The sequence below is a fragment of the Mycteria americana genome, chromosome 2 (genome assembly GCF_035582795.1).
Source record: "Mycteria americana isolate JAX WOST 10 ecotype Jacksonville Zoo and Gardens chromosome 2, USCA_MyAme_1.0, whole genome shotgun sequence".
Classification (NCBI taxonomy): domain Eukaryota; kingdom Metazoa; phylum Chordata; class Aves; order Ciconiiformes; family Ciconiidae; genus Mycteria; species Mycteria americana.
Genome location: NC_134366.1, coordinates 80,854,270 through 80,881,351, shown reverse-complemented (window position 1 = coordinate 80,881,351; position 27,082 = coordinate 80,854,270). Strand labels below are relative to the sequence as shown.

Here is a 27,082-nt window from a genome sequence, read left to right as displayed (position 1 = left end):
GACGATCATTGAGGGCTGCTGAGTTCCGGTGTGGATTTGCCCACGCCCTTCCCTCTCGCACGGCAGAGGCGTTCAACCAAGTTAAGTTTGGAAAAACGTATGCAGGCGCGTTACGATGTTGCCTATACAAATGGTGGTGGTGGAGCAGGGCAATGGGCCGGAACTGGCCGGGGCCCACGGAGGAGCGGGGCTAGGAGGGCCGTGGGGTCCGGACGAGGCGCGGTGGGGCGAGGAGAGGGACGAGCGCGGGGGGCTGAGGGAAGCGACGCGGGCCCCGCACGTGCGTGGGCCCCGTGTCCCACCGCCCCCCCTCCCCGCCCGCCTCCCCAAACTCCGGCCGTCCCGCGGCCGTCCCGCGGCCCCCCGCTCCCCCGGGCGCGGCCCCTCCCGGCCCCCCCCCGCGCCCGGGCGCGCGCCCCGCCGCCCCCCGCGCGCCGCCGGGCTCAGCTGAGCAGACAATGGGAGATCAAAGCGGGGGGGCGGGAGGAGGAGGAGGAGGAGGAGGAGGATGGTGCCGGGGGCGGCTGGAGCCGAGGCGGAGCGGTTGCGTGTGGCGCTCTCTCTGCGCTCGATTAGTGTTCCTGGGGAGGGAGCGAGCGAGCCAGCCGGGGACGGAGGGGTGGGGGTGCGGGGCGCCGCCGCCGCCGCCGCGCGCGAGTGCGTGTGTGCGAGTGAGTGCGTGTGCGAGTGTGTGCGTGTGTGTGTGCGCGAGCGAGTGTGTGCGTGCGTGCGTGCGTGCGTGCGTGCCGGCCTGCCGGGGTGTGCGAGAGGCAGCGCGAGGGCGAGGGAGCGAGCGCGAGCGGGGAGCGAGCGAGTTGCGCAGCTGCCGTGCGCGCAGCCCCGCCGCCGCCGCCGCCGCCACCAGCAGCAGCAGCAGCAGCAGGAGCAGCAGCAGCAGCAGCAGCAGCAGCAGCAGCAGCACCTCACTGGCATTTAGCGAGCGGAGCTGCTAGTTGCGCTGGAGAGAGACGCGCAGGGAGGAGGAAGAAGAAGAGGAGGAGGAGGAGGAGGAGGAGGAGGAGAAGGAGGAGGGGAAGAGGAGGAGGAGGAGGGAGAGGGAGGAGGAGGAGAAGAAGAAGAAGAAGAAGAAGAAGAAGAAGAAGAAGACGAGGAGGAGGGAGAAGAGGAGGAGGAGGCCACACGGACACCAACTGAAACAAAGTCTTTCCAAACCAGCACCCAACTCCACCTTGTGAGGCTCCCCAGCATGGCTTCCGAGGAACTCTACGAGGTAAGAGCCCCCGAGCGCCGGCCCTGCCCCCGGCCCCGCCGGCCACCCCACCCCACCCCACCCGCCTTTTTGTTGCTCTCGGGAGAGCCGGCGGTCTTGTCACCCACACTTGCTGCGGCTGCCCCTTCCCGCTGGGCCCAGCGCCTGCGTGTGTGTCCCCCCCCGCCCAGCCTGGCCCCCCGCCCCCCCTTCCCTCCCCAGTTTTGCTGGAGGAGGACGGAAATGTGACTGAAAGGAGGAGACGGCAAAGTGCTACCCGTGGCCTGCGCTTCCCCCCCCCCACGTTCACACAACACTTTGACTCCAGAAGGAGAAGGGGCGGGGGTGCTGGATGGTGGGGAGCAGCGCTGACAGCCGCGACTTGCTCCGGGAGTGAGCACGCCGAACTGCGAGCCCGGCGGTGTGCAAAAATGTGTGCAAAGCCGAGTTATTGCATGTGTCCGGCGGGGGGGGGAGGGCAGAGGGGCTTTCCTCCTGGATTTGTGTCTGTACCAAAGTCCTGGGCTACCATCCTGTGCCTTGGCCATGCAGCAAGCTGCGGTGATGCAAAATATTAAAATTTAAACTCCTCGGCTCTTCGTGCTCTAACGATACGGTTAAGGTTGCGAGGGAAGCCAAAAAGATTCAAAGTTAAGGCTCTGACACGCCATCCTTCACTCGTCGCTCGGGAGGTGGTCAAAGGGTGTGCTGACGGGAGAGGAAGGTTTTGGGGTGAAGAAGGGAGTGAGGTGACAGCCTAGCTTTGAATTTCCTGTCTTATGTGTGGCAATTTCACATCCTTGCCCTTAATTGAAAAGCATTATGGTTCTCTTGGATTTAACTTCCTTGTTTTTATTTTTACAAGAAGTCATCCCTGGGAGTGAAAAGCCGTTGTTGTTTTGGAGCCGTTCTTGTCTTTTGGATAAAGAAGTGGCCACCCAAAACCAAAAATGCTTTTATCTCATAGTTAATATGAATCCAGGCAGTGTTCTATAAAAAAATATTTATATCCAGAGGCTGGAAGGCTAAGGTCAAAGGGAGACAGACAGCCTTCAGGACACTTGACAGAAGAAGATGTCTTGCTGTTGGTGCACGTGTATCTCCTGTTAATGGAGTTACATCTGCGCTGCCATGGGTGAACAGACCTGTAGAAGCCAGTGAAAGGTGCCCTGGGTGGGCTTGTATTTTAAGCAAGTTGACTGCCGAGCAGAGGTGCTGAACTGATAGACTAGAAGACTGAAGGCCTGTATTCCCAAGACAGATAAATCATGGTTAATTGCTTTGGCAAGTTTCCCCAACCTTATAATGCGACTTAAGCCAATCTTGAAGGGATCATCCCTGGAAGTAGGAGAGAAATTTAGGGACCGCTCTGTGTGTGAAAGGATTGCCAAAAACTTGCTTTGACTTCAGAAAAAGTTCTGTTGGGTTTGTGGAGTTGGGCCCATAGACTGTGCTGTGGCCAATACTTGCTCTTTGTGTGTCGCTGTGTTTGCTCAAAGACGGACAATGGGATATCGGTTTCGATAGGCATAAAAAATGACCAGAAAAATTCTGTTTGCTGGACATAGGGCTGAGGTTAAGAGTGACCACTGCTCACTACTCTTCTTGGTTGTCTTAAGTTGTGTTCAAAATGTTGACTTGTGCAAAAGGCTCAGTAGTCTGTTGAGCGTGTCTGTCCTCACTGGGCAGGCGGTGTGTGATGTCCGTCGGGCAAAAGCCTCTTTTGCAAAACGCCCGAAGTAATAATCTACTTTTTTATTTTTAAAAATCAGACATATTCTTTAATTGTGTAAGTGCACAGTTTATTTGAGATGCTGAAATTGTTAATGCTTTCGGACTCGGATGTGGTCAAGCTGTCTCTTTTGTAATTTTTTTTTTTTTCAATTTGCTGTTCATTTTTGACAAGTTTTGTCTTGTAATGAAATTTATAGCCATGCCTGAAAAAATCATAAAATAATAAATAATTTAAATATAGTGAACACTAATTTGGGAAGTACGTAACTGCAAGTTGACCTGAAATGTTGACTATTAGGTAATTTAAACCCTTCTGTGAACTGCCCGTGTTATTGACTGGGGGTTTATGTCTGTTGCATGCATATTTTCTTTGTAATTCATGCCATACAATATTCTTTGAATCTGGTGATTGAAATCCAGTGCCATTTGTTATACCTCCTTTTTTCCTTCTGAATCTTGATCTTGTGTCTTGATCGAAAAAAGTGTATAATCTATTTGTGATTGCTAGACTAAGTATGAATGCCAACTAGTCCTGCTGATATGTGTCATGGTTCTTCCAAAATACAAATGAGAAATCCTCTTATAAACAATAAAAATGAAGGTAAGTTCCTTTTCTTTTTTTTTTTTAAGAAAAAAAAATCGTTATGGATTCACTTGTTGTTCGTGGGATGATTTTTATTTTTACTCTGGATGTCATATCTGGAGAGAGGGAGCGAAACTGTAGGCCAGTGATTTGGAATTCAAAGATCAAAACCTTGAGATACACTAATGGGCTGGAAGGATGACTTTGTTCGTCTGGCTGTATATCCTGTATGTCATTTGTTCCTGAGCATTTTAGAGGTTGTAGTAATGATTACCTGATTTTTTGAGGGAGGAGAAGATCTGAGGAAAATATGAAACTTTTATTGAAAAATGTTGAAGAGACTCTTTTTTCTAGATGGAAATTGAAACAAGTAATGTTGCCAACCTCTATGGGTGAGGCAAATAACATAGTTTTTCTGTTTGTAAGTTTGATTCTTCAAGTGACAACATGTTAGTGAGGTGGACAGACATGGAGAAACTGGTGAACAAGACAGGTAAAGGAAAACATAAGAAAAGGTGCCGTCGGGTTTTTTTTCCCAAGAATTTGTTTCAATAGGCGTTGACCTCTTACATCATCTTTCTTCGTGGGTGCCTGCTGCCGTCTGTGTTACTGTGGCTTTTGGAAAGTCCTTTGTATAGCTGCTTGGGCAAATAGTAGGGCTACTTTCTTTTACACTGTGACAAGTTTGCTTTGCTTTACAGACTGATCCCCACCCATTGAAAGATTGTTGCTTGTTCTCATCATCTTCACTGCTGTAATCAGAAGTAGGGTACCCACCCCATTTAGAAGGTTCATTTGGAAGCAAATGATGTTTGCTCTCTCTGCAGTCAAATCCCTCAACCTCCTCTGGCAGACCCTTGCAGTGATGTCTGGGATTGAAGTCATCCTGAATTGTGGTTGGCATGACAAAATTTGTTTGATGAAATGTAGAAGTGATCCCATAAAAGTACCCCCCAGGACAACTGTGTGTTAGCCAGCAGGTCAGAAGTACCAAGTGGTGGTTGGTAGACAAATACGAAAGCTGACCCGAGTTTGGAAGAGTCTCTTTCTTATAAAATTTAATAACCTTTTTTATAGTAAGTGCGGTGGAAATATACTGAAGTTCTCTGCCTGTTGGAGATGGTATCTAATTGAATGACCAAATGTTTCCATCTTTCCTCTGAGAATTACTGGTACAGCTGATGGTATACGTGGCGCTCTGGATCCATTTGCGTAACTGTAGTTAGGCTTGGGCTGTGATTGCTACTCCTATCAAAACATTTTTACTGAGTTTTACCAAGAAGTAAGCAAAACAGTTTGTGTAAACTTTGCAAGTGCACCTGTGCATCAGCGTCTTTTCTTCACTCTGTATTTCACCTTGACAGTGCTCGTAAACATAGCGTTTTAAGGTGACTTAATTGATTTCCATTAAAATATTACAGGTTAACATATTTAAAGTCCTGTAGTCCATGTAGTCCAAAATGATACATTTTTGTATGTTTTGTAGAATGGAAAATGTCTTTTTTTAAAATTCTTCAAGTGTCTTGCAAAATACATATGCATTTTTTTCATCCCGATGTCTAGTATTCTCAAGGTGATACTTCATGTCCAATGATGATTCAGTATTTTTGGTTTTATTTTTAGAACTAAAGCCTTTGACATTAAATTATACAGATATGGTGAAATTACAAACCAAAACTCATTTCACAAGCAACTGGCTGGGGTTCTATGGCCTTGCATTAGGCTATATGTCAAGTTTGATCACCTAATAAGTAAGACCCAAAGGCACGTGTATTCCATGAAAATTTAAATTTTGTGTATATAGTAGTGGCCACAAGTCAAAAAAAGTGAGCCTGTGGGCTGTTCTTCAGCTACTGTGCTAGTTTTTTAAATGACAGAGTATAGAAAACTGAAGGAGAAATGCTGTCATTTAGTTGAAAATTTGATACTGCATGGGAATTACCCACTTAAAACCAAAGTTTGTCTCACAGCCCTAGTAACACTGCAGCGATCAGATCTTCATCATGTTTTGTGTGTGTTTACTGGAAAGTTTAAATATTTGTTTTGCTTAAGTTAACTGAAAGGGTAAATCCATTATCTACAGTATGCAGCTTGGAGTTTGTTGTAATTTCTTACGGCTATTTGATGAAAAATTGCTATTAACAACAAATTAGAATTGCCTGTTCAGGCAATAGCCATTTTTTCCCCCCTTGAAATGGGTTGGTTTCTATTGAACAGGTGTCCAAAAATGGACTTGCAGGAGGTCCAAAATATCTTGGGACCTGTCTTCTGCTGCTTGTTTCTGATGTGCTGATTCCGAAGATCTTGGTTAAACATCAGTGACACTTGTTCAGTCATTGAGCTGTAGTGCCTGAATCTTTCCAATTTTATGTTGACAACAAGTGGTGCAAATGTTATTGCTTGTTTCAGAAGAGGTAAAAGACTAAGACTTGCTTGACTAACCCTAGCCAACTAAACAAGACCAGGAATTTACATCAGACCTGTTTGCATTGCTTCCACCCCTTAAAAACTGTACATCTGACTAAAATAGAGTTGAGGATTTGCTGTTCATCCCCCTTTGGTGACTTTCACTTCTTTAAACCAGAGCACGAATGCAAGAGCACTGCAGGAATGGAGCCACCATGTTTAGTGCAAGAAACTCGACTTTTTTCCATGTTCCTTGCCACGCCGCTTTTCATCAGCTTGAGTATTCTCTCATCTCCTGTCCCAGAGCTCTCGACAGATTTGAGGAGGTCTGGTGCCCTGTCTTCTGCTGCCGCCACTGGGGAAATGCCTGAGCCCCCAGGGGCTCCTCCGGCGTGCCCTGCCCTCTGCGGTGCCGCAGGGCTCTGGTGGCTGCTCCCAGAGTTCAAACACCCGCAGCCAAAGGAATGAAATTCTGCCTGGGTCCTGTGTAGAATCGCAAATGGTTCACAGATAAGGGGATGCTTTAGCAGTTTTTATGCACAAAACTCTTTTGTACATACATGTATATGTCATAGGTATATTAAGAAAATAGATGTTTTTTTTTTTCCTGCATAACTTGCTTTGAATTGCCCATGTCCATCAGGGAAAAAAAGGACGGGAGGGAGAGGAAATGGAAGAGGGGGAGAGATGCCCCTCCCCAAAGCATGTGAGGCTCTGATAATTCTTACCTTTACAGTCTTTGTCTTTCACAGCAGACTGAAATTTCATTTCTTGAGTTTTTTGGTCAATCAAAGATTGGCTAATGCGGTGCCAGTCACGTTTAGAGTTACGGAATAATTACTTTCAACTTACAAGACTGTACCGCAGAAGGTTGCTTCCACTATGCTGACGTTCAGTACCTCTTGAATGAGGATAAATTATTGGACACAAAGGACTTAATGAGACATGCCACAGCCCCTTGTTCCTCAGGAAGGTTGGCTTAGCTGGAACAGCATCAGTGATGCCATGTCCCTCTTTGACTTCTCAGTAGGTGCAGCTTCATTTCTTCCTGACTGCTGCAGCGTGTCTGAACTGTGCCAAAGTGGTAGAAAAAACAAGTTACTAATAGTTACGGTTTCATCTCTCTCTGATAAATACTCTACGCTTGCAAAAGCTGTGTTTGATACAAAACTTTGACAACCAGAATGACTTCTCAAATATGTGATAACTGGATGTGCAGATCTGTTGGATATAACTGATATGCAGGCCTATAATGCTACTCTTACTCTTTGTAATAAACTCCAAATCTGGTGTTACTGGACAATATATTATTTTTAGGTATCTGTTGGAAGCATGAGCTCCACAGACTGTATTTGCAAGGTGAAAAGGGATGCACAAGTCTCTCCCTGTTAACTTCTTCTGTGCCTTTGAGGTTTTGGATGGCTGGATGGCATGTGATAACCTTATTTGTCAATAAATACAGGGTTGTTGGGGTTTTTTGTTTATCTTTGAGTAAAACATTAATAATTTTCATATTAAATGTACCGTGTGTTTTCTCTGACAGTATGTTATTAGTCCAGAAAATATCTTAAAAATGAAAGTTCCGTATTTTTCATTATCAAATTTATTCTCCAAAGCCGTAGTATCTCTCTAAGAAGAGCTTTTATTTTTCTAATTTTTGATGGGCTTTTAATATATATGCACAAGAATTTTGTGTTCTTTGAAATAATTTCTTTGAACTTCTTTCCCTATTACTTAGAGGAAAAGAAAATTGGCATGTTACTCGTTCAGTACACTATAAAGGCAAGAATATTTACTGTTTTCATAAACATCCTCAGAAGATTTACATGTGTCCCTTAATGGTGACCTGCTGTAGATCTTTTTCAAGGAATCTATGAATATGTATGAATACATAGAATAGATATGGCTAAAAAACATTTTTAACCATAGATTTGCTTTTTTAAATGGTTTTGAAGCCACTTTGCTAGCATAAAATGCAAAATAAAGCCACTATTTACTAGTATCTTTTAACTAGATATTTGTTTTATTGAATAATGAAACAAAGTAACTACTGCAACAGTTTTGTTGTGATTCTTCAGTGAGGCTTCACATTTTATAATTGCACTGCATAAAATAAATTAGTACAGCTCTGATCAAATCTTCCTTCTTGGCCATGTTATGTCTGATGGTTTGTTTGTTTCTTTTTTTTTGTGGGGAAAGATAAAGTATGTGTTTTAAGTGGCCTAACCACATTTGTAGTTGTGCCTCTCCAACTCTTCAGCCCCCACAGTTTCTGAAAGTTTCACAGCTTGTAAGTAAATTAAGTCTTAATGTTCGATCTTTGCTGATTGTCATAGTAGCATCTGAAAAATCAAAACACAGGGTTTTTTTGAGTATCCTGGATGAACAGGGAAGGAAGGAGATATACTTTTTTCTTTTTCTTTTTTTTTAAAAGTGACTTTGTGATTTTCATCTTCCAAAGAAATTTAAATACCTCTCTAAGCATCTCCACTTCCTGTAAAATACTGGTTTATAGAAATTTGCTTGGGTTAGGGAATAATAAAAAATTGGGCTTTAGTTTTAAGATGCCACAGTTTAAAGCAAGTCATGGGAAGTATGTTGTGAAGCATTTATCACAGAAAAAATAGATGTACATTTTGTAAATATGTATGTAGGGGAACCATAGAGGTACATTCTTAAGAGTGTTGAAATGAGTATATCTTAACTCCAAAGTACTTCCCTGACACTGTGATGTGTTGAATGTTGTATTCAGTGGATATTCAGGAGTCTGTAGCTTTTGCAGGTCTTCCCATAAAATGCAGTTCTTCAATGAAACATCGTCTGTGTGTTGATAACATTGTTGTTACCAGTAACAGTGTAGATATATGAAGGGTACAAAACGATTCAAAGTAACTTTGGGAAAGTTAGCTGGATTATAGTTTGGCTAGTTGCTAAATCAGGCTCGTTTGTTGTGTTTTGATTTCAGCACCTGATTTTCCCCAGTTATATATATAAAATATAGCTCTTGCTAGCACAGTGTGACTCTTCCATCATATTTTAGTGGCTAGATCACTTACAAGGTTAAAACTAACAGACCTGGGATTGTGTCTCTAAGAAATAATGAGAATGTAAGACTATACGTACTGACACAAAAGATCCATCTAGTTCAGCATCCTGATTCCTATCACGGGTCCATAATGTCTTCCTGTAGAGGGAAAAAATGGGAAACGTGGCACAGCGATAATCACCGGGAGCTTTCGTGGGTGGTTTTGTTGGGACCAAGGCAGATTTCAGCCTTGGTTTTAAAATGCCAGCAGCATGACCTGAGCTCCCCAGATGTTCAGAGCCCACCTTCATTCCCTGCACACATCTGCCGGATGGTCGCAGCTGCAGGCTCGGGCAAAGGCGGGCACATCTGTGGGAAGAGCGATGTCGTGCGTGTTTCTGTTGATCCTGGCAGGGCGTGGTGCAAGTGTGAGTACGATATGATTGCCAGGTCACTCACTCGTGTTAACGCAATTGTTTGTCGGGCTAAACTTTCATCATTTCTCTTCAGACAACGTTTCTAAACACTCGCTGGGGTCTTGTCCAAATGGTAGAGCTTAAGGTGCTTGAACAAGTTCTTTTCTGAGTCATAACCACTGAATGCATTGCTGTTACTGAACACTGTATTGACTTGAACTTTAATTTTCAAGAAGAGGTTGTTAGCGTATGTGATCAAACAAAACAGAAACACCAACTCTGAGTGAAATCTAAAGTCATCCACAGCGTATGCTCTAGATACCTGCAAAGTCTTCAGTGGAGACTTCACGTGCTTAAGGTCTGTATCACAAAATAAGGTCTATCTAATGGCTTTGTGTGAGTAGACCCCTAGTCTAGAATATTTAGAGAGAGGAATATGGCCACAGAATAAAACAAATTTTATTAGCGCTTGTAATAATAATTCTAGGAATTAATCTCATTATTTTGAAATTAATACTATTTTGTGAGTGTAAGTATAAACCACAGTGGATTGTACTGGAGTATAATCTTTCTAAAACTAGGAAGATTGATGGAAAACTTTTCCTTAAGGAGAAAAAAATCAGAGATTTTTTATCTCTGTAGGCTTTTTGCCGTATAGTAACTCTATACTGTAACTCTTAGATGGCCCCTCATGTTTTCAAGGCTGGCACATTTTTTCTTGCTTGTTTGGGTCACAGATAAGGACCAAACTTGACCTTTGATTAACAGTGCTTTCTAAGAACAACGAAACAGAAAGAAAGACAATTATGTTTATATCAGACTGAGAATCTTGAGCTTTTGTGCTTAGTGTACTTTTCTGTGGAATTAGGTCATAAATATAGTTATTCTAAATAGATATATTCAAAGCAACTCACAGTCAGTTGAGTGAGCATTTCCAGCTAAACATTTTCTAATGCTTCCTGAAAGTGACGCTGTTGAACTTCTTCCCCTGGAAGACCGAGGTGTCTGTAGGAACAGCTCACCACTGCCCTTTGCAGCTCAAGGAATAACTAGATGTCCAAACATTCCCAAGGGCAATGGAAGTTTTAAATTAGTGCAGTTTTAGGGGAGTCAATCAATTTTCAGTTATGATATAGTAAGGTCAGAAGTTTCAAAGTTAAAATTTAAACTGTCAGTGCACACCAGGTTGTTTATAGTGTATGTACGTGGCTAGGGGAGGTTAAAGCCCAGGTTACAAATTGTTTTCAGGTTTGTTCTTTCCTTTGTCTGGTTCATTTGCTTAGTGTTATGTACTTCATGTTTTGATTTGATTTTACAAAAGGGTATGTGTTGAGTGGGAGAGTAAAGGGCACTTGATCTCTATTTCATTTTAATTTGGATAAAACATCCATAAGACAATGTCATACAGAAGTCTAGGATGAGTTCATTTTCATATGACTTTTGAGAGGCATGACTTCCAGAGAATTAACATTGGAAAATGCTGTATTTTTGCCTTGGTCATCAAGGAATGATGATCAATAACAACAAAGAATTTTTTCCCAAATGCTGATGGCAAATAAGATTCTGTTTCACTCATGTTAGAGGCATCTCTCTTGTATTAGGGCAGCTCCTTAATTGATTTGTTTTTCCTCTCTCCCACATTGTACTCATCAGATCTCCTGAGATTTGTGCTTATTTGTTTAAACTGCCAAAGAATAAAATATTAAGTTCTGAATGAGAAGATGGAAATCATTGTATTTAAGGATGCTTCTTTGAGATGTAACATTGTAGGAGTGTCAAAACATGGAAGCCAGTCCATGAAGCAGTTGTTGATTTGACAGTTTATGTCCATGACTACAGAAACCCAATGGATATGAAGGATTACTACTTTACAAATCTTTAAAACCACACAAAGATGGGATCTTGCTCATTTTTCAGCAGCAGGATACACGTGTCATAATTGAATGCAAACCATGCCATGCTTCTCTACTTTCTTATCAGTAAAGATTTAATAGCAGGGTTGTTTGTCTTTTATTGGATTTAAAAAAAAAAAATGCTTATTGAGATAAATCATTAAAACACCTTATCTTTAAAACCAATTCTCTACAAGGATCAGTTTCAATTTTAAGTTCATTTTTCCCCTGAAACTGGTGCAATGCAGAACAAGCATATTGAATAAGATGGTGTTTTGGAGGTTATCTCTGCTGCCATTAGTGGCAAAACATGGATTTAGTGAGGACATAGAATGAGCACTAGGACGTCATGTGGTTTCTGTCCCCATAAACGTTAGGTCTTGATCCACCCATAGTGACAGATGAAACTTCACTGTTATTCATTTATATCTATTCCTATGTTATTTTCCTCTGTTTATCCAGATAAAATTGTTTGTTATGCTCTGGTTCTTCATACCTTTGGATACTCATGAAAAGCAATGAATGACAGACAGCTGTCAGTTAAGTTACAGTTAAAATACTGTGAGATTATTTTTTTTTTTCAGTGCAGGTAAAGATCTTGGTTAATCATTCTTTACTGGTATTGGTCTGTAAAATCGGAAGTTCCTGTCTTTATTGCTGTGTGTTATTTGAATATATTTAATATTAATTGAATTATTCAAAGTTAAAGTCCTTACTCAAGTAATTACACCCTAGTTTATTCTAAAGAACTTAATCCTCTGCACTTGAACATATATATCTCTAATCAAAGCTATTAAATGTAACAAAACCGATTCCTTGCATACACACAGAATAATTTGCTTTATTGTGGCATTCTTATTGTCAAGTAAAAATAATGTCCTTTGGCTTTTTTGCTTGTTCATGATGGACGTTTTCATAAGTAATGGGAATTAATACATCATTATTCCAACATATATATATATATATATGGTTTTATTCTTTCCATTAGTAAAATAATGCTTTATTTGGCTTTTTAAAATTTTTCTTCTGTACACTTGTTTATATTTATGAAGGTTGAACTAAGATGTGAATAGAACTGATTCATCTGGGGGGAAGGGATTTTAGATCTTTATATGCTAAATGAAGTCTTAAAGTATACTGAGACATAGTAAATTATGAGAAGGGGAAGAAGAAAGTACTGATTGGACTGTAGAACCATCTGATAATTTTATGTTCTGCTTTTCGCTAAATGAATGCTCCATTTTCATTCATTTGTCCCTTTTGTCAAATGTTTGAGCTCTACCTTCCCAGTGTCTTCCCAATATCTGTCTCTCTTGTTTTCCGTCAAACCACCAGAAAAATCTGTTTTCATCCAACTTGTTCAGAAAAGGGAACTTTCTGTGTGGAATTAGTTGTCTATTGATTGTAAAGTAAGGATGACTATTTTTCTGAGCAAGAAACTGGAACTTTGTTTTGTAGTGGAAGAAAGGCATATCCTGCTAGAACTGCCTTATCTTTTGTAGAAAGATTGGTAGGCAGGGGTTGTTGGGGGAAAAATGGAGGATCTCATCATTAGGACACCTGAATGCTGCCTCGAAAAATGTAATTCTTTCTCTCCTCTGTCCTAGTTAGTCTAGCAGTGAGCATATCACTCAGACTGAATATTTCAGAGATGATTGCTAATCATTTGCTCATCTCCCTGATAAAGTTTGAATCCCTGAGCCAAAGCCCAAGCAGAATAAAGCCTTTTTTCTTCCCCCTCCCCCCAACCCCAGTAAGTATTGTCAGAACATCTTAGAATAAAGTAGAACAGGCTGATTGGGTCTTATAGAGAGAAGCTATGCTACAAGTACAAGCCAAAGACAAACCTGTCTCCCTTTTATGTTGGGTTTTGGCTTGGTTTGGTTTTGGTGGAGCTAACTGCAGAGAGGTATTTAACTAGCATGCGGTGTTATCTTTGATATCCTCTGTAATCAGTGATGAGAGTCATCCAGAAGGCCATTCAGATGATCTAAGTGAAATTCCTCTAGAAGGTCATCAGACTTCATCCCCGTTCTCTACAAAGCGGTGTAGAAGTGCTAGTCAGTTTTATTTAGTCAGTTAAGTTAAATATACTTAAATGTGACCTCCTAAGCACTAAGGGGTTTTTTTTCCTTTTTATACTGTCTTCTGAACCTAATGCAGGATAATACCCAACTTTTCATTCATTACAGGCCTTCCCTTGGGACTGTAAACTGTGTTAGTAGGTGAATGTTGTTAGGGGATTGTGCTGTTGAAGTATAAAGTGTTAGGCATAGCACTGAGCTACTATGGCATAAGTTAAGGTTTGTTACTGGAGTGACAGTGACTGATCAAGTTATGTTTTTAAACCATAATTGTTGCATTTTACTTCATTTTAAATTAAATCTCAGAAGGTGTTTGGTTGGTAGTGCTTTATAATTGACTTCAGCAGGTCCTTCCTCCGACCACTCAGCTGTTCCTTCCATTGATCCACAACGGCAACTTGGCCACATGTTAAGAGGATTGGAACATCGATCTGGCATAATTAAAAACAACCAAACAAAAAACCCTGGCTCCAAAAATGTTTATTTGGTTGAATCAGTTCCTCAGTCTAGTTCAGTGCATGGCCATACACATATTAGCCAGGATGACGAAGCAGGTGTGGAAGGTCATTGGAGCTCTTGAGCCACCAAGTGATGGTTCAACAGAAGTGATGGTTCAACAGAAGAACAGCCTCGGTGAGCGAGCCCTGGGACTGGGGGAAGAAATTTGTGTATCCTGACAGCGTTTGTGTCAGTTTTCCTCTCTTTTCCTTAATGTTTCTTTGAGTGGCATGATGTTTAAAAGTTAGTTTTGAAACATACTAAATATACTAAATATTAAGGAAGGAGACTATCTGTTCCTTGTCCACTTTCAACCAGGAGTCTGAGGGCTCTGTTCTCTACAGCTTAAGCAAATTTAAGTGCTGCAGGCCTTGCTTGCTACCACCACCTCCTCCAGCAAGCCACTCGTTCTTCCCCCTTCCTTTGCACCGACACTGATTTGTGTTGCTGGGTCAGGTGAATGCCATTTAAGGAAGCCTGTCTAGCTGAAGACTGCCCACTGCTTTTGTAGAAATAGTTTTCTGGCAGTTTTCTGACTGACTCAGGTTGAAATCCAAGAGGTGCCACTTCAAGTAAAGGAGCAGGAATATATGGCATGATCGAAGGGAGACGGGAAAAAAACCTGCATAGATGTGGGGGGATAGTTGCAGCAATGACTTGGCTCTTTAAAAAAAAAAAAAAAAAAAAAAAGAATCCATCAAACTGCATGTTTAATTTCAGCTGGATCAACTCACTAGGCTGACTTGCAGCGTGGCTGCACAGCTTCTTGCCCTTGGCTTGTGCTGACTCACAGAGCCCGTGTCCCTGGACTGCACCTTGAGGTCAGGCAGCAGCGTGCAGGGACAGGGTGAGGAGCAGCACCCCTGAGAAGGGGGCTGCGCCAAGTGACGGGGTGATCATGTTCAGAGTAGAAGACGGTGTGCTGTATAGTTTCAGTGGCTGGTTACGCTTCCATTTTAATGTGAAGATGGAAAACTCGTTCTTGCATCAGTTTGGGATTCCAGTTACTTCTCAGTGCTGCATAACTGCTACTTATTAACAATGCCCTGAATTTTACTGTAAGCATAGCAGTTACAAAGCTTGCTGAAACTTTTTGTTACTTTTAGAGTGCCACAGGAGTAATGAAATGCTGCAGCTGCGTAAGGTTACCTTTTCCCTGTCCACCTTGATTATACTATAATTACGCTCTGATGCTGTTGTGCAAACCCAGTCTGAAGAGGGGGGTGACATACAAGCATAGTTAAAAGTATCCTTTATTTCTAAGGATTCTGGTTATTCACTGAGTGGGCAGTGGGCAGAGAGTGTGATGGGACAGGATGTCTCCTCGTAGTTGAGCTCACTTTAAGCTGCATTTCGTTTAAAATGCTGATATTCATAAAGATTATTTTTAGCCCCTCCAATGGAATTAAAGTTCAAAGTATAAGTGCTGTCAATACCTTTTGGGTAGAAAAACTTATGCTTTAATTACTTTTGGTTTCAGTTTCACGGGCAGGACAAATTATTTTCACTTTGAATGTGTTTATGTGAGGGTGGGAAAACTGATAAGGAAAGTAAACTGTGTTGCTCTTTAATTCCTTCCAATATATAAGTAAAAATTGGTGAGGAAAGAATAGTATCTACTAATACTGAAGACTACAAGGCTAGTGCTGTATTATGGAAGGATTTGGGAACACAGAGATAGTAATTGGGTGAGAATTTAGAAAGCAGCCAAGTAGTTTAAGTGCCCCAAATCCAATGTTCTCAGTTCCCTGTGTGTGTAGGCCCCTTATTTTGTTTATATTAAGCAAAAATATTCTGTCAATTATTTAGGTGTAGCTAATACTTAATTAAGGAATGTATTATTTCTAAATGTTAAATATCATGATAAAAAGATTAGATTATATATTCAGCATTTTAAAGACAATTTTCTTTTATTAAAAAGATTTAATATACTTTTTACAAATGTAGTCTGCATTTGTATGCAGTCTGAAAACAAAATAGATTAAAATATTGGTTATTTCAGGGGTGTAGCACACAAATAAAGATTAGGTGAATGTGTATTCAGATGACTCACTGTTTTAACAGGTGCATGTAGCAATAAGTTTAAAAGCTATACTTTGCTTCGAAACCAGTACAATTTAATGGCATTGCCAGCTATTGGCATTGATTCTTCATTTAGTTAAAAAAAAAAAGAAAATTAAAAGTACAAACCAAGATTACAGTCAGTTTAAAAAAAAAAATGTGTTGATCATCATCTGGAAACCCAATCCAATATATTCAAATTTATTTACTTGCCAACAAAGTATTTAAAACAAAACCAACACCAAACAATGATCACTTTAGACTACTTATGTGAAAATTACTAAGTCAAACAGACTTCCACTGTGCCAGTTTTTATTGAGTGCCACACTTTATTAAGAGCAGAATCAAATTATAAAATCAGGCCATTATTATTGCCCCTTCCATTTTTCCTCTGTGGTTCAATTCTGACATTGTTTTAACAGCCAGCCTGGCCTAGGCACTGTTTTTTTTACACCCAGAAAGCAAGGATTAAAACATTGCATTCTGTTTTTGATTATTCGCAAGATAAAAGTAACTAAACAAAGTGTGGGTTTAAGGAAAATTGCCTCAGAAAGTTCTGTAAGGTCTGAACTTTCTTTTTATAGTGATAAAGGCACATTTTCCTGGGATTTATGTGACAGAGGAATCTTTCTTTAAACTTCTAGATGCAAAGAAACTATGCATTGTTATTTCAGAGTGATTATGTTAGGTGATCATTAATAAAATTTTCCTGGAATTTCTAATATGTGCAGGTCATTCATCATGCTTTTCTGAGAATAAGAAATTCTGTTCTGTTCAATTTTACTCTTCTGACAAAAATGAGATTAAATATAAGATCACTTCCATGAAAACAATCAGCACTGATAGTTATTGTTGCCTATTTGAATCTGCTCTATCCATTACAGGCCTTGCCAATAATATATAATCACTTTTTCTAAAAGGATTATTTCCTAAAAATAATGTAATACAGATTTTACTGAAAATATAAAGAAAACAATTTTGTCTCAAAGTTGTATTACTTAAAAATAAAAGTTACCCAGGGGATATGTAATTCTTACAATGAAAAGTCATTAGGGATAGGTATGAGACTGTCATAGTGTAGTAAGGCAGAGGTGAAGATTCAAATGAATGAAGATTCACAGAAAATGCCATGAGCAATAGTGGCTATGAGCTGTCACAACAAAAAGACCATTCATAGTAGATTATATAGACACTAATCATAAACCTTGAATCAATGGGGTTAAGAACAATGTGAAAATTCTCTTATTTATTGAGAGCAAAAAAATCCTAGTAATGACGTGTCTGCTACATAGGGACAATAATAGTTGAGAAGAGACAGAAATACTGCAAAAACCATTATTTTATGATTCTTTAAAAAAAACATGCTGTGAGTCAAAATACTGTTGCTCTCTGGCCAAAATCTGGATGTTGTGTTCACAATTTATAGTGACTTACAAAACAAATTTCTTTATTCTGGTAGGAACCAACACATTTAATTTTTTTCTTTAGTCTACAGGAATCAGGATTTAAAATAAACAAACAAAAACCCCCAACCAACTGAAGATATCTAAGGTATTGGGTTTTGCATTTTGTTTTGTTTTAATTTTAATTGTTGTAGAAGTTTAAATGAGACAGGATAGGCCAGGATATAACATAAATACTACACTGGACAGGTTGATAATGATCACAGAAAGAACTGTGGAAAGACTGAAATGAGAATTGCTTAGCAGAAAATTGAAGAAAGCAGAGTCACTGCTTGCCCAACTGTTCGTGACGATTAGAACTCGTCTGTATTTATTTCTTTATTCTGAGGCTGAAAGATTTTGGTTGACAAAGATACTCATGTAGGTATAGTAAGCTTTCGTAAGGCACCTGATGCAGTGCTGCATGCTATTCTGATTTTTAAAGCCTAGCTCTTTGCTAAGTCAACATGGCCCATATTAAGTACATTTCAAACTGGTTAATTGACAGATCATAAAGCAGTAATAGATGAAGGACATTCGTGTTGGATTTTATAGAAGTTTTTCACAGCCCATTGCTTTGAGGATTTGGATAATGATCTGGAGGAAAATAGAATATAATCTCTGGTAAAATGCATACATGCGAAAAATTGATGAATAAGTGTGAAGGATGGTCTGTACTTAGTTAATGGGGATTATTTCAACATGTGTTAATATAGCTAAATATACCCGTCTAGACAGTAAGATCATACATGTAGGATGGAGACTAGTACTTTGGAAAGGAGTAATTCGGTGATACAATACAGTAGCTAAAATCTACAGTGCAGTCCCTTGGTATGGATATAGGGGATCTCAAGTGGAATTAGGTGTGCTTTTATTTTGCTTTATAGCTCTAGTGAGATAATGTTAGAAAATTACATCCTGTTTGAGCTTAAGATGCAAAAAAACCCAGAACCTAGATACACTTTAAAAGATTCAGAAAAACATGTCAAGGACAATTAAAAACCTTAAAAACAAGTAAGTGAACAAACCCTGGTGTATAGTAAAAGCCTGGAGAAGCTCAGCCTATTTAGTTTAGCAAAGGGAAGTTCGGGAAGTGACTGATGGCCTCTAAGTACTCATATGGGGCAAAGACTTCAGAAGGAGCAGTCCTTTAGGTATAGTAGACAATGGTATGACAAAATACAGGAGCTGAAAGCTGAACTCAGGTGTATTTCTTCTAGAAATATAATAAATTTAAAACTGAAAGCAGTTGTCTATGAGAACTGTTTATTTAAGGATGTTCTGGATATATGAGTGATAAAAAGCTGTGAATTTTTCCAAAAAGATGCCTTTAGTTCAAGCACAATATGAGGCCTGATGCAGGAATTTTGGAGTGAAATTATCTATTACACAGGAAGCCAAACTAAATGATCATCGCTCACCCAGGTCATCTACAAAATCTGACAAAAATATTTTCAGCATCAAAGGCACCCTGTACTCAGTTGTAATGTGCGTCTGTATTTTTAAGGGAAGGCTGAAAACAGAAGGGAAAGGGAGGGTTGGGGATGTGGGGAGAGGATATAATGAAGATGAGTTTAAATTTTATTTTACACATACAGAGGAATTCAGTATGAGATTTATTAAATCAAAATATGTGATTATCCAAGCAATACATACATCTTCTATATAGCATTTTGAAAGATTTTTACATGATAATTGTGTGAATTAGCAACCAGCTGGGAACAATACCCTGCTATTTGTTGAAGGAGAGACAATAAAGTTCTTCTAGACGGGAAAGAATCTACATTGTTAACAGATGACCTGAAAGTTCAGCTCATTGAAAAGGCAAATATTTTGACCAGGAGAATAATTCTTCCTGTGGAGCAGTATGAGTTGCCGTGCTTAAGCAGTACAGCTATTTTTAACCATGTCACAGCTATTGAACTTAGTCTTCAATTTACTTCATAAACAGTGTGAAAAAGACTAAGTAGGTCTTCCTCTTTGATGAATGTAGAGGTGAATATGTCAGAATCCCTTTTTGTTGCAGTTTTTGTTTATTTTGTCCAATTTCTATATTGGTTTTAACAGTTCAGATGTAGATTTTTTTCTCTTGTCACTATATGCCACGTTCTGTTTTGTTAAACTCCAGAAGCACTACTGCATCGGAGTAACTGCAGGCAAAAGCTGGAGTTACATGTGGAATGAACGTTGTTATGATCAAGGGGAAAAAAATGTTAAGGCTCTATATAAAATCCTTCTTTCTGCAATGGTACAGATACAGTTTTCCAAAAGTTTGTTCTTGAACACTTCTGTGGTTTAAAAAATTTTATTCCAGTTTAGTGGCAGTTTTGCAGTAGAATTTGAGTTCAATATGTAGCTTTTCAGCTTGTCTGAATTCTTTCAGATGTTTGACTTGAGCATCTAAAATCTTTATCAGAAAATCTTTAATTTGATTTCCTGAATTCTAGGTTTTTCTGGTTTGAATGGTGATTTTGTTTACTATGATAAAAGTCTCTGAAATACTTTAGTGCTTTCTAAGAGTAAAGTTGTGCCTGAATTATGTCTTGTAAGTTAAGATTCTTCAGTTCACAAGATGTGTTAGTAATGTAATTAAGAACTTATTGAAAAATATTTGAAGGAATGAAATGCTGTTTTCAAGACCTATGCTTATCTTAGATTTAAAATATCTCATTTTTCAAAGAGTTTATGATGGAAAATGATATATCAAGGAAAATCTATTTTAACTTTAAAAATGGGCATCACTTAGTAGACAGGCTTATGTACCTAGGTAGTTCTTTGTGACAGTCTCTGAATGTTATTTTGTGATACACCTCTTGAGATTGTGTATTGTGTATCTAAATTCTATATGATTTCTTTGGGACATGCTGTAGCGTTTATGCTTACTCTGTGTATGTACATAAGTGTGTACTGCATCCTTTGGGAAGAAAATAAGCATCTTACCTCTTTAATTACCATGCCCTTCCTTGTAATGTGGCTTTAGCTTCTCACGCTTTTTAGGAAAACATGACCCAAATAGGAGAAACAACTATGAATTGCACAGAGTGCAAAGCTCTGTGAATTTGGTTTCTTTTCCATTTTTGCAATTAGTGAGTATAGTCACTGTATCTATCTAAATGGTGAAATTTGGTCAGGTCTAATCTTTTCCTTCTTCTTTCCACCACTTCCCTGCACCCATGCTAATGGGTTTGTGGGAAAATGGAAGGCAGGCACAATGTACTAAATTTCATGGTAACTTGCTTGACAATTTGGTGTCAGGCTGAGAACAGACCAGACTACCTTTGAATATTATTCATGGAAATGAACTAGGAAGTGTAACCACGCACACAGACGCTCCTTATGTCAGGGCACATTTTGGTAGGTCACCATAACTTTTTGAATAACTAATTTGACACTTTTTAGAAAGACTATTTGACTGATACAAAAAAAAGTGATACGATATAATTGAAACTATACCCAGTCTGCTCTGTGATACCGTTAACTGTCAATGCCTATGTGTTACCAGACAAAAAAAGATATTTCAAGCTCAGCTCCCATCAATTTATGAGATATTTACTTTTCCTTGCCTGACAAAGACATGTACGTATAAACAAATCACATTTAGGTTAGCCCCTTGTTCATGTATACTTGAGAAATCCAATAAAACTCTTGCACCCCTGCAAGGAGGAGAATTGTGAGCTCTCTAGGGCTCTCTAGGCTATGTCTGAGCATCTTTTCTTTTTTTCTTTTCTGTATAGATTTTATACCACATCATAAAAAGACTTATTTGTGTCACAAATTCAAACACTCTAGATTGAGAAAATGCCAGATTTACGGTTGCCTGTGAGTTCTTAATTCTCTTTCTTTGTATCTAATTTGTGCACAGATTGGATCATGGGTCCTGTGGTCAGGGAAGAAACCCGTTTGCAGTCATAATTAAAAGAGAACTAGAAGGTGCACAGCTAATCTACCCTTTCTGATGAATTCAGTGGGAAGGGGTATTTCCCCTTTGGTGCTCCCAGGAGAGAAGTGTAAGCTACGAGGGAAACCATGGTACTGACATGTTTAGGTTCTCCTGTTCGTCCTTATTCTCAAGGACTAGCGATACCCACATATTTCCAAGGAAATGTATGTTGATATCCTGCCTTCCCCTTGCCTCCTCAGCTGGGTGTTCTCTCTACCAACACTGGCACTCAGGATTTCACACAGAGTCAGTTTAGGGAGTTTATACATCTGAAAATTCTTCTCCCTCACAACCCCCCACTTTTTTTTTTTTTCTCCTGTCTTGCTTAATAGGGTTAGTTTGAGGCCAGATTTTCTCCAGGAGCAGGTTCAGTTTAAATTTTGGCAACCCCATGAGTATTACTTTAAGCAGCTGTGGAAAAGCATCCTTGGACATTTCAATCTGCTGCTGTGTTTCAGAAGCTGCTGGCAACTTTGGAGGTGGTATAACTTCTGAAGGATACTGCCATTGTAAGGAAACTTTAATTTTGGCATTATTTTACTACCAACTCCCCTATAATTAAATATCTTTAAAGTAGCATGCAAAATTATATTAAAGGTATAATAACTTTGTAGTTGAAATACCAACATTTTTGTATTTGTAGTTGGAAGCATCTAGAATGAATTTGTTCATTAAAAACTTGAATTGTATCTACTTAAAACAAAAATGCAAAGCCCAAATTCTCAATCTGGAAGTCAAAAAACAAACTTTCTAGAAATTTATTGACTAAGACTGCCTGTTGTTTTATCACAAGAGAGCAGAGTCAAATTTTGGTTTTCTTCTGGAATTTGCTCCTTATTCTTTGTCGTTCAATAATTTTCTTAACTTGGAATGCATATGAGGAGCTGATGATCTTGTTGACTTTTTTTGCCCTTTGGATAATAAGAAAAGTTATGGGGTAGGGGTATTACTTTTAATGAGCATTTCTATGTTCCCATCAATAACTCTTTTGATTATCATAAGTATAAACCTTGTATCCAGCTGTATAGGTAAGGAGTCGATAGTTTTTTCCATACCAACAGACCTACCATTCATAATAACGATTTTATTTTTCTTTGTCTACATGGATTCCAGTTAGTGTGCTTGACTCCATATGCATGGGATCAATTTTCTGGGCTCCTGCCTGCTTCCTAGAAGCCATTGCCCCTTGCCTTTCCCCACTTGAACTTTAGAGTGCCTGTTTTTAAGAGAATAATATATTTCCTGTCCATATGGGACAGGAAATATATTGCTGTCTCTTATCAAACTTAGAAAACAATAGCAACCTGCCTACAACATATATATTTACAGTCCTCCTTCAGCAGTAGCTTTGTCAATGGAAGAGCAAGTCCACCCCAAAGCATTCATCACTGCCCTCTACCTGGGGTTACTGCTCTCTCTGGTCTGCTAGCTGAGCTGCTCATGGGAGCTCTCCCTAATCCAATTCGGTCAAATTGAACCATGTTAGGAAAGATTTGTTATTTAAATTACTTAAGCTGATCAAGCTTATTTTGACTGACATGTTTAGGGAGTTCTTATATACACAGCTCAGCCAGGAGATTTGAGAAGTGGTAACCGTCAGCAGGATGTGATGATAAGCTGAGGGCATGGGTGGCAAAGAGCAGGTCTTTCCCAGCTATGCCCAGACTGGTTGAGATATGCTCATCTACAGCCTGAAATTTGGGAACCTGCCTTTCTTCGTGGAGCACTCTTAAGTTTTTTTGGGCCATTAAAAAAAGAGAAGACTGCCAACACCAGTCCCTCTCTGAGTGCTCCCATTAGCCACAATTTCACCCGGAACCACCTAGGGTATATTGGCCAAGAGGCTTTGATTGTCTACTTTTGAATGACTCCTGCCAGCATTATTTCACAGTTGAACTAAAGTGCAGGTCTCCCTCTGGTGCCTACTTTGTAAAAGCACAAGATTTTATAATTGGGCTGAGCAATTGAAAACCAACTGTATGAAAAGAGAAAGGTCTCTTTGTTGTCCTGGTAATAACAGTTCTGAGAGTGCTGACAGTAATGTTAGACAGTAGACTACTTTTTTTCTCGTGGTACATAGTGCTAATCTACACATAAATTCTGAACTGTGTATTCACTGTCAGCTGCAGCCGTGCTTGTCCTCTGCACTTCTTCTAACAGTAAAATCTTCTATTTGGGAGGCATATTTGTTAGTAGGTATATGAAAATAAAACCAGAGGATTTTTGTCAGTTTCTAATCTTTTTCACTTCCTTACCAATTCCTTTTAGCTGTTCATTTTGGAAATCGCTTGACCACACAAAAATTGGTCTTTCTTACACAACTAGAAGTTTTCTGCCTTGATGGATTTCAAATTGTGATGATCAAGATCTAATTTAAAACCCTTACCCCACTGATGGAAAGGCTTAGACATCGGAACATTGATAGGAGCACACCACCATATGTTCCCAACAAAATGCTAAAAACTAGTGTCATCACTGAGGGAGGAATTTTTCATTTAAATCACCTTCCACCTCAGGGCTTCTGCCCCCATCAGAGAATGACGTTTTACATAATCAGTCCTCCCGTTCACAGCTATCTATGTGTAAATTTTTCCATCCATATTCCCAAGAACACACAGCGCAGATGTTTCTCAGAAATATCCTGGTTATGCCATACATCAAAAGAACTCCTTGCATTTTGGACTTGGTACCTTTTGGTTGTACCTTGCTGACTTTGAGAATACCTCGACAACTCCTGCTATCAGCAGGCAGTTCTCAAACAACCACAAGCGATGTATATGACTCAGTCCTGCATGTTGGTATTTCCAGAAATAAGCCTGCTTTAAAAATGCCCAAAACAATTGTTTAGAAATACAGTTCTAGAGGAATACTGGTTAATGTTTCAGACGTGTGATTTTCTCATCCTTTGTTGTGAACCAACATATGTCTAAAAACTTCCCTGGTATGAGAAACAAAGCAACGTAAAGGACTGATTTGGACTGCCCCAGCATGAGCAAGGTCAGGTTGATGCTTGGAAATTATAAGCCAAAGGCAGCCCCCCATCAGTTTACCTCTTTGATACAGTCTTACAGAACAGCAGTCTAATCCTGCACTCGAAGCTTGCCTGGAGGTACCTCTGTGGACAATGTCCAGCACAACAACCTGCTTGGCTGAGGTTTAGGATACTTTGTTCTAAAGCAGAAGAACAAGGAACCGTGTGGAACAGGAGTTCATTGTGGGGAGTCCCATCTTCTCATGATTTCCATTGCTGTCTATGTGGTGGACAAACTGCTAGCCCTGAAAAGAAGCCGGGTGGTCTTTTGTCTCACTTTGTACTTTACTGCTCTTTGGAAAACTACAGAGGACGATGATGATCAGGTTCTTTTGGGGTTTATATAGGGGCCGGGGTAGTGTTGGCCTTTATTCTCCCTATATTTCTCTACTCCCTTGATATAAAACTAGTGTTTCTCCATCTGAGTGTTAGGCTGTAGTTTTCATATGTATTAAGACAGTACTGCGGAAGGAATGGTGTGGGGGGAGGTGACATTTGGTTTTGGGGGATTTTTTTTCCAATGCACTTTCTTCCATTGTGCTGGCTCATCTATTTTTATGTCTGAATGTGAACCAGGTCCAGAAATTCAGCTAAAACATAAATAATATCCTGGTCTGCTTCTCAGCAGAATTAGTTCTCCGAATGGGTACAATATGCATCTACACAACAGCTATGCCAGCACAGAGGTGGAGGAGAAACAGAAGGGAACTTCAAGAAAAAGGTGTCCTTTTTTTTTTTTTTTTTAATTTTTAAAAAGATTATTAAAAGGAAGGAAGCAAGGATGAGCTGGTAGCAGGTCACCCAACGGGTAACACCTTCCTGCAAGTTGCCATTAAAGCGCTTCTGTTCATTCTCAGTAAGATGAATTCTCAGCTTGAACATCTGGCTGTAACTGGTCTTTGTGTTGTCCTCTTCTCCCGTATTTTTCTGTATTTTTCTAACTTTTTCGTAGAAAACAAAACTCTTTCACACTCTCCTATTCGGCTTTCAAAAGGAATAAATTGGCCTCTAAATGCTTTGTAATTGTGGTGCTGTCCAAGGCAGGTCAGTGACCTCCTCTAAGAGCAAATCAGAGTACTAGATTACTTTTTCACTGCTAGCACTTAGCGTACCTCCTTAAATTCTGCCCTTGAGCTTAGACATCCTCTCAAAGAAAGACGGTCTAGGTCCCAGTGGTAACAGATGTACATGGAGAGGTGGCAAAAGATTGCATGCAAGTCTCTCTTACTTTTTCAGTGGTATAAAAAAATGTTTTGTCCTGGAGGCTCAGTCAGATGCTTTATAAGGCTTCTGAATCTTACTCCTCCATTTCCCTCCCAAGGAAACTTCCTTTCTTTGTGTAATTGTTTTGTCTTTAAGAATTTGTTTGCATATAACCTTGCAAAGTGTCTTGGAATCAGAGAAACCCTCTCAAGAATACTGTGTTCTCAAAATGCACTCAGTGCTGTGGAGGAATATTGCGCAAAAAGGCTTCATAATCTTCATCATAAAATAAAGAAGGCACTAAAGATTACTGGAAGGTACCCAAATCTCTGCCAGTGCCAAATTATGGGAAAGTTTGATGAAACATAGCTGTCCATCTGCCTGTTTACACCTGCACTACATCCTTAAGCCAGAAATCACAGTAAGGATTGCACTGCAAGGCAAATAATGAAAAACATTCTTTTATGTTGAGAACTCAAGTTCAGACCTTAGACCAGTTGCTGGGGGGAACAGGTGTTCAGAAGAATATATTGCACCACCATAAAGGTACTTCAAAATATCTAACAGCTTTTCCTGAGAAAAACAACACCTTTCTGGAAGGCAATACTTAAAGAAGATGATAATTTCAATGCTGTCCAGTTCCACTGTAGGAATAATTCTTGTTTAGCCTGAGAGAAAAACTAAGTGATGGTGTAGTGCTGTTTCTCAAAATGGCCCTTTTCCTCATTTAATTTTTTCAGAATTGCTTAAATTATTTTTACACACATCTTGAGCAGTTGAGTTTTGCATAGACTTCAGTGAAATCTGTGTGTTACTTGTAGTCTGAGCATATCTACTAGACCACAGTCTTCACTGGGGCTTAAGCACATCCTTGATACTTTGTGAATCCTGACTGAGTTTTGCCAGGAGCTAGTGTCTAGACTCTCAAACCATGGGACTGCTGAGCATCAGCCAGACAATTATCTTAACAGCTATGCTTGCAGTGCTGTAGCCCACTTCTTCATCCACAGTGTTTTTCCTGCTTTTCCATTTGGCTATTTTACTCCCACCTTCTACTCCAAATCACTTTCAAATTTGTTATTGCATACAGTGCTAAAAAGCCACCTGTTTGTCTTTTTGATGAAACTACCATTGTACAGTACTTTCTACATGCAACCTTTGTATCCTTTGTTCTAACCTAATCCTCACCTTCTTTTTACTTGGCTTCTTTCACAGACAGTATTCCTTCTTCCTTTCTGCTTGAATCCTTATTCTCAAATACTATTTCCTTAAGGCCTTATTAAGAAAAATACCATCTATTCTTCCACCTTGAGAACTGAACACAGCAAGGGATGCAGAGTTGTCTTTTAAATAATGCTCTTTTTCAGAGTGTACTCTTTATTGTTCCTTTCTGTTGACCCTCTCGTCCTTTCTACCCTTTTCCTTCTTTTACGGTATTTTAAATCTTTTTGGATCAACTGTGTAACTAAGTGCTTACCAGCAGGATTTCAAGCTGTTTGGCAGGTGCCAAGCTGAGCATTTTTTTTACATTTCCTCTGGTGTCACAGTAAGATCTGT

The 27,082-nt window shown here is 39.8% G+C and overlaps 1 protein-coding gene across 2 annotated transcripts in view; it reads left to right on the top strand.

Annotated features, from left to right (window-relative positions):
• The first annotated feature begins 1,047 nt into the window (after positions 1 to 1,047).
• Positions 1,048 to 27,082, top strand: part of CDYL (chromodomain Y like) — a 106,932-nt gene continuing 80,897 nt past the window's right edge. Inside the window, exon 1 of one of the 2 annotated variants that reach the window (XM_075493899.1) lies at positions 1,048 to 1,231. In XM_075493899.1, the coding sequence (XP_075350014.1) occupies positions 1,208 to 1,231 (24 nt within the window). In that variant the 5' untranslated portion in view covers positions 1,048 to 1,207. The remainder of the gene's footprint in view (positions 1,232 to 27,082) is intronic. The other variant, XM_075493900.1, reaches the window with a different exon arrangement.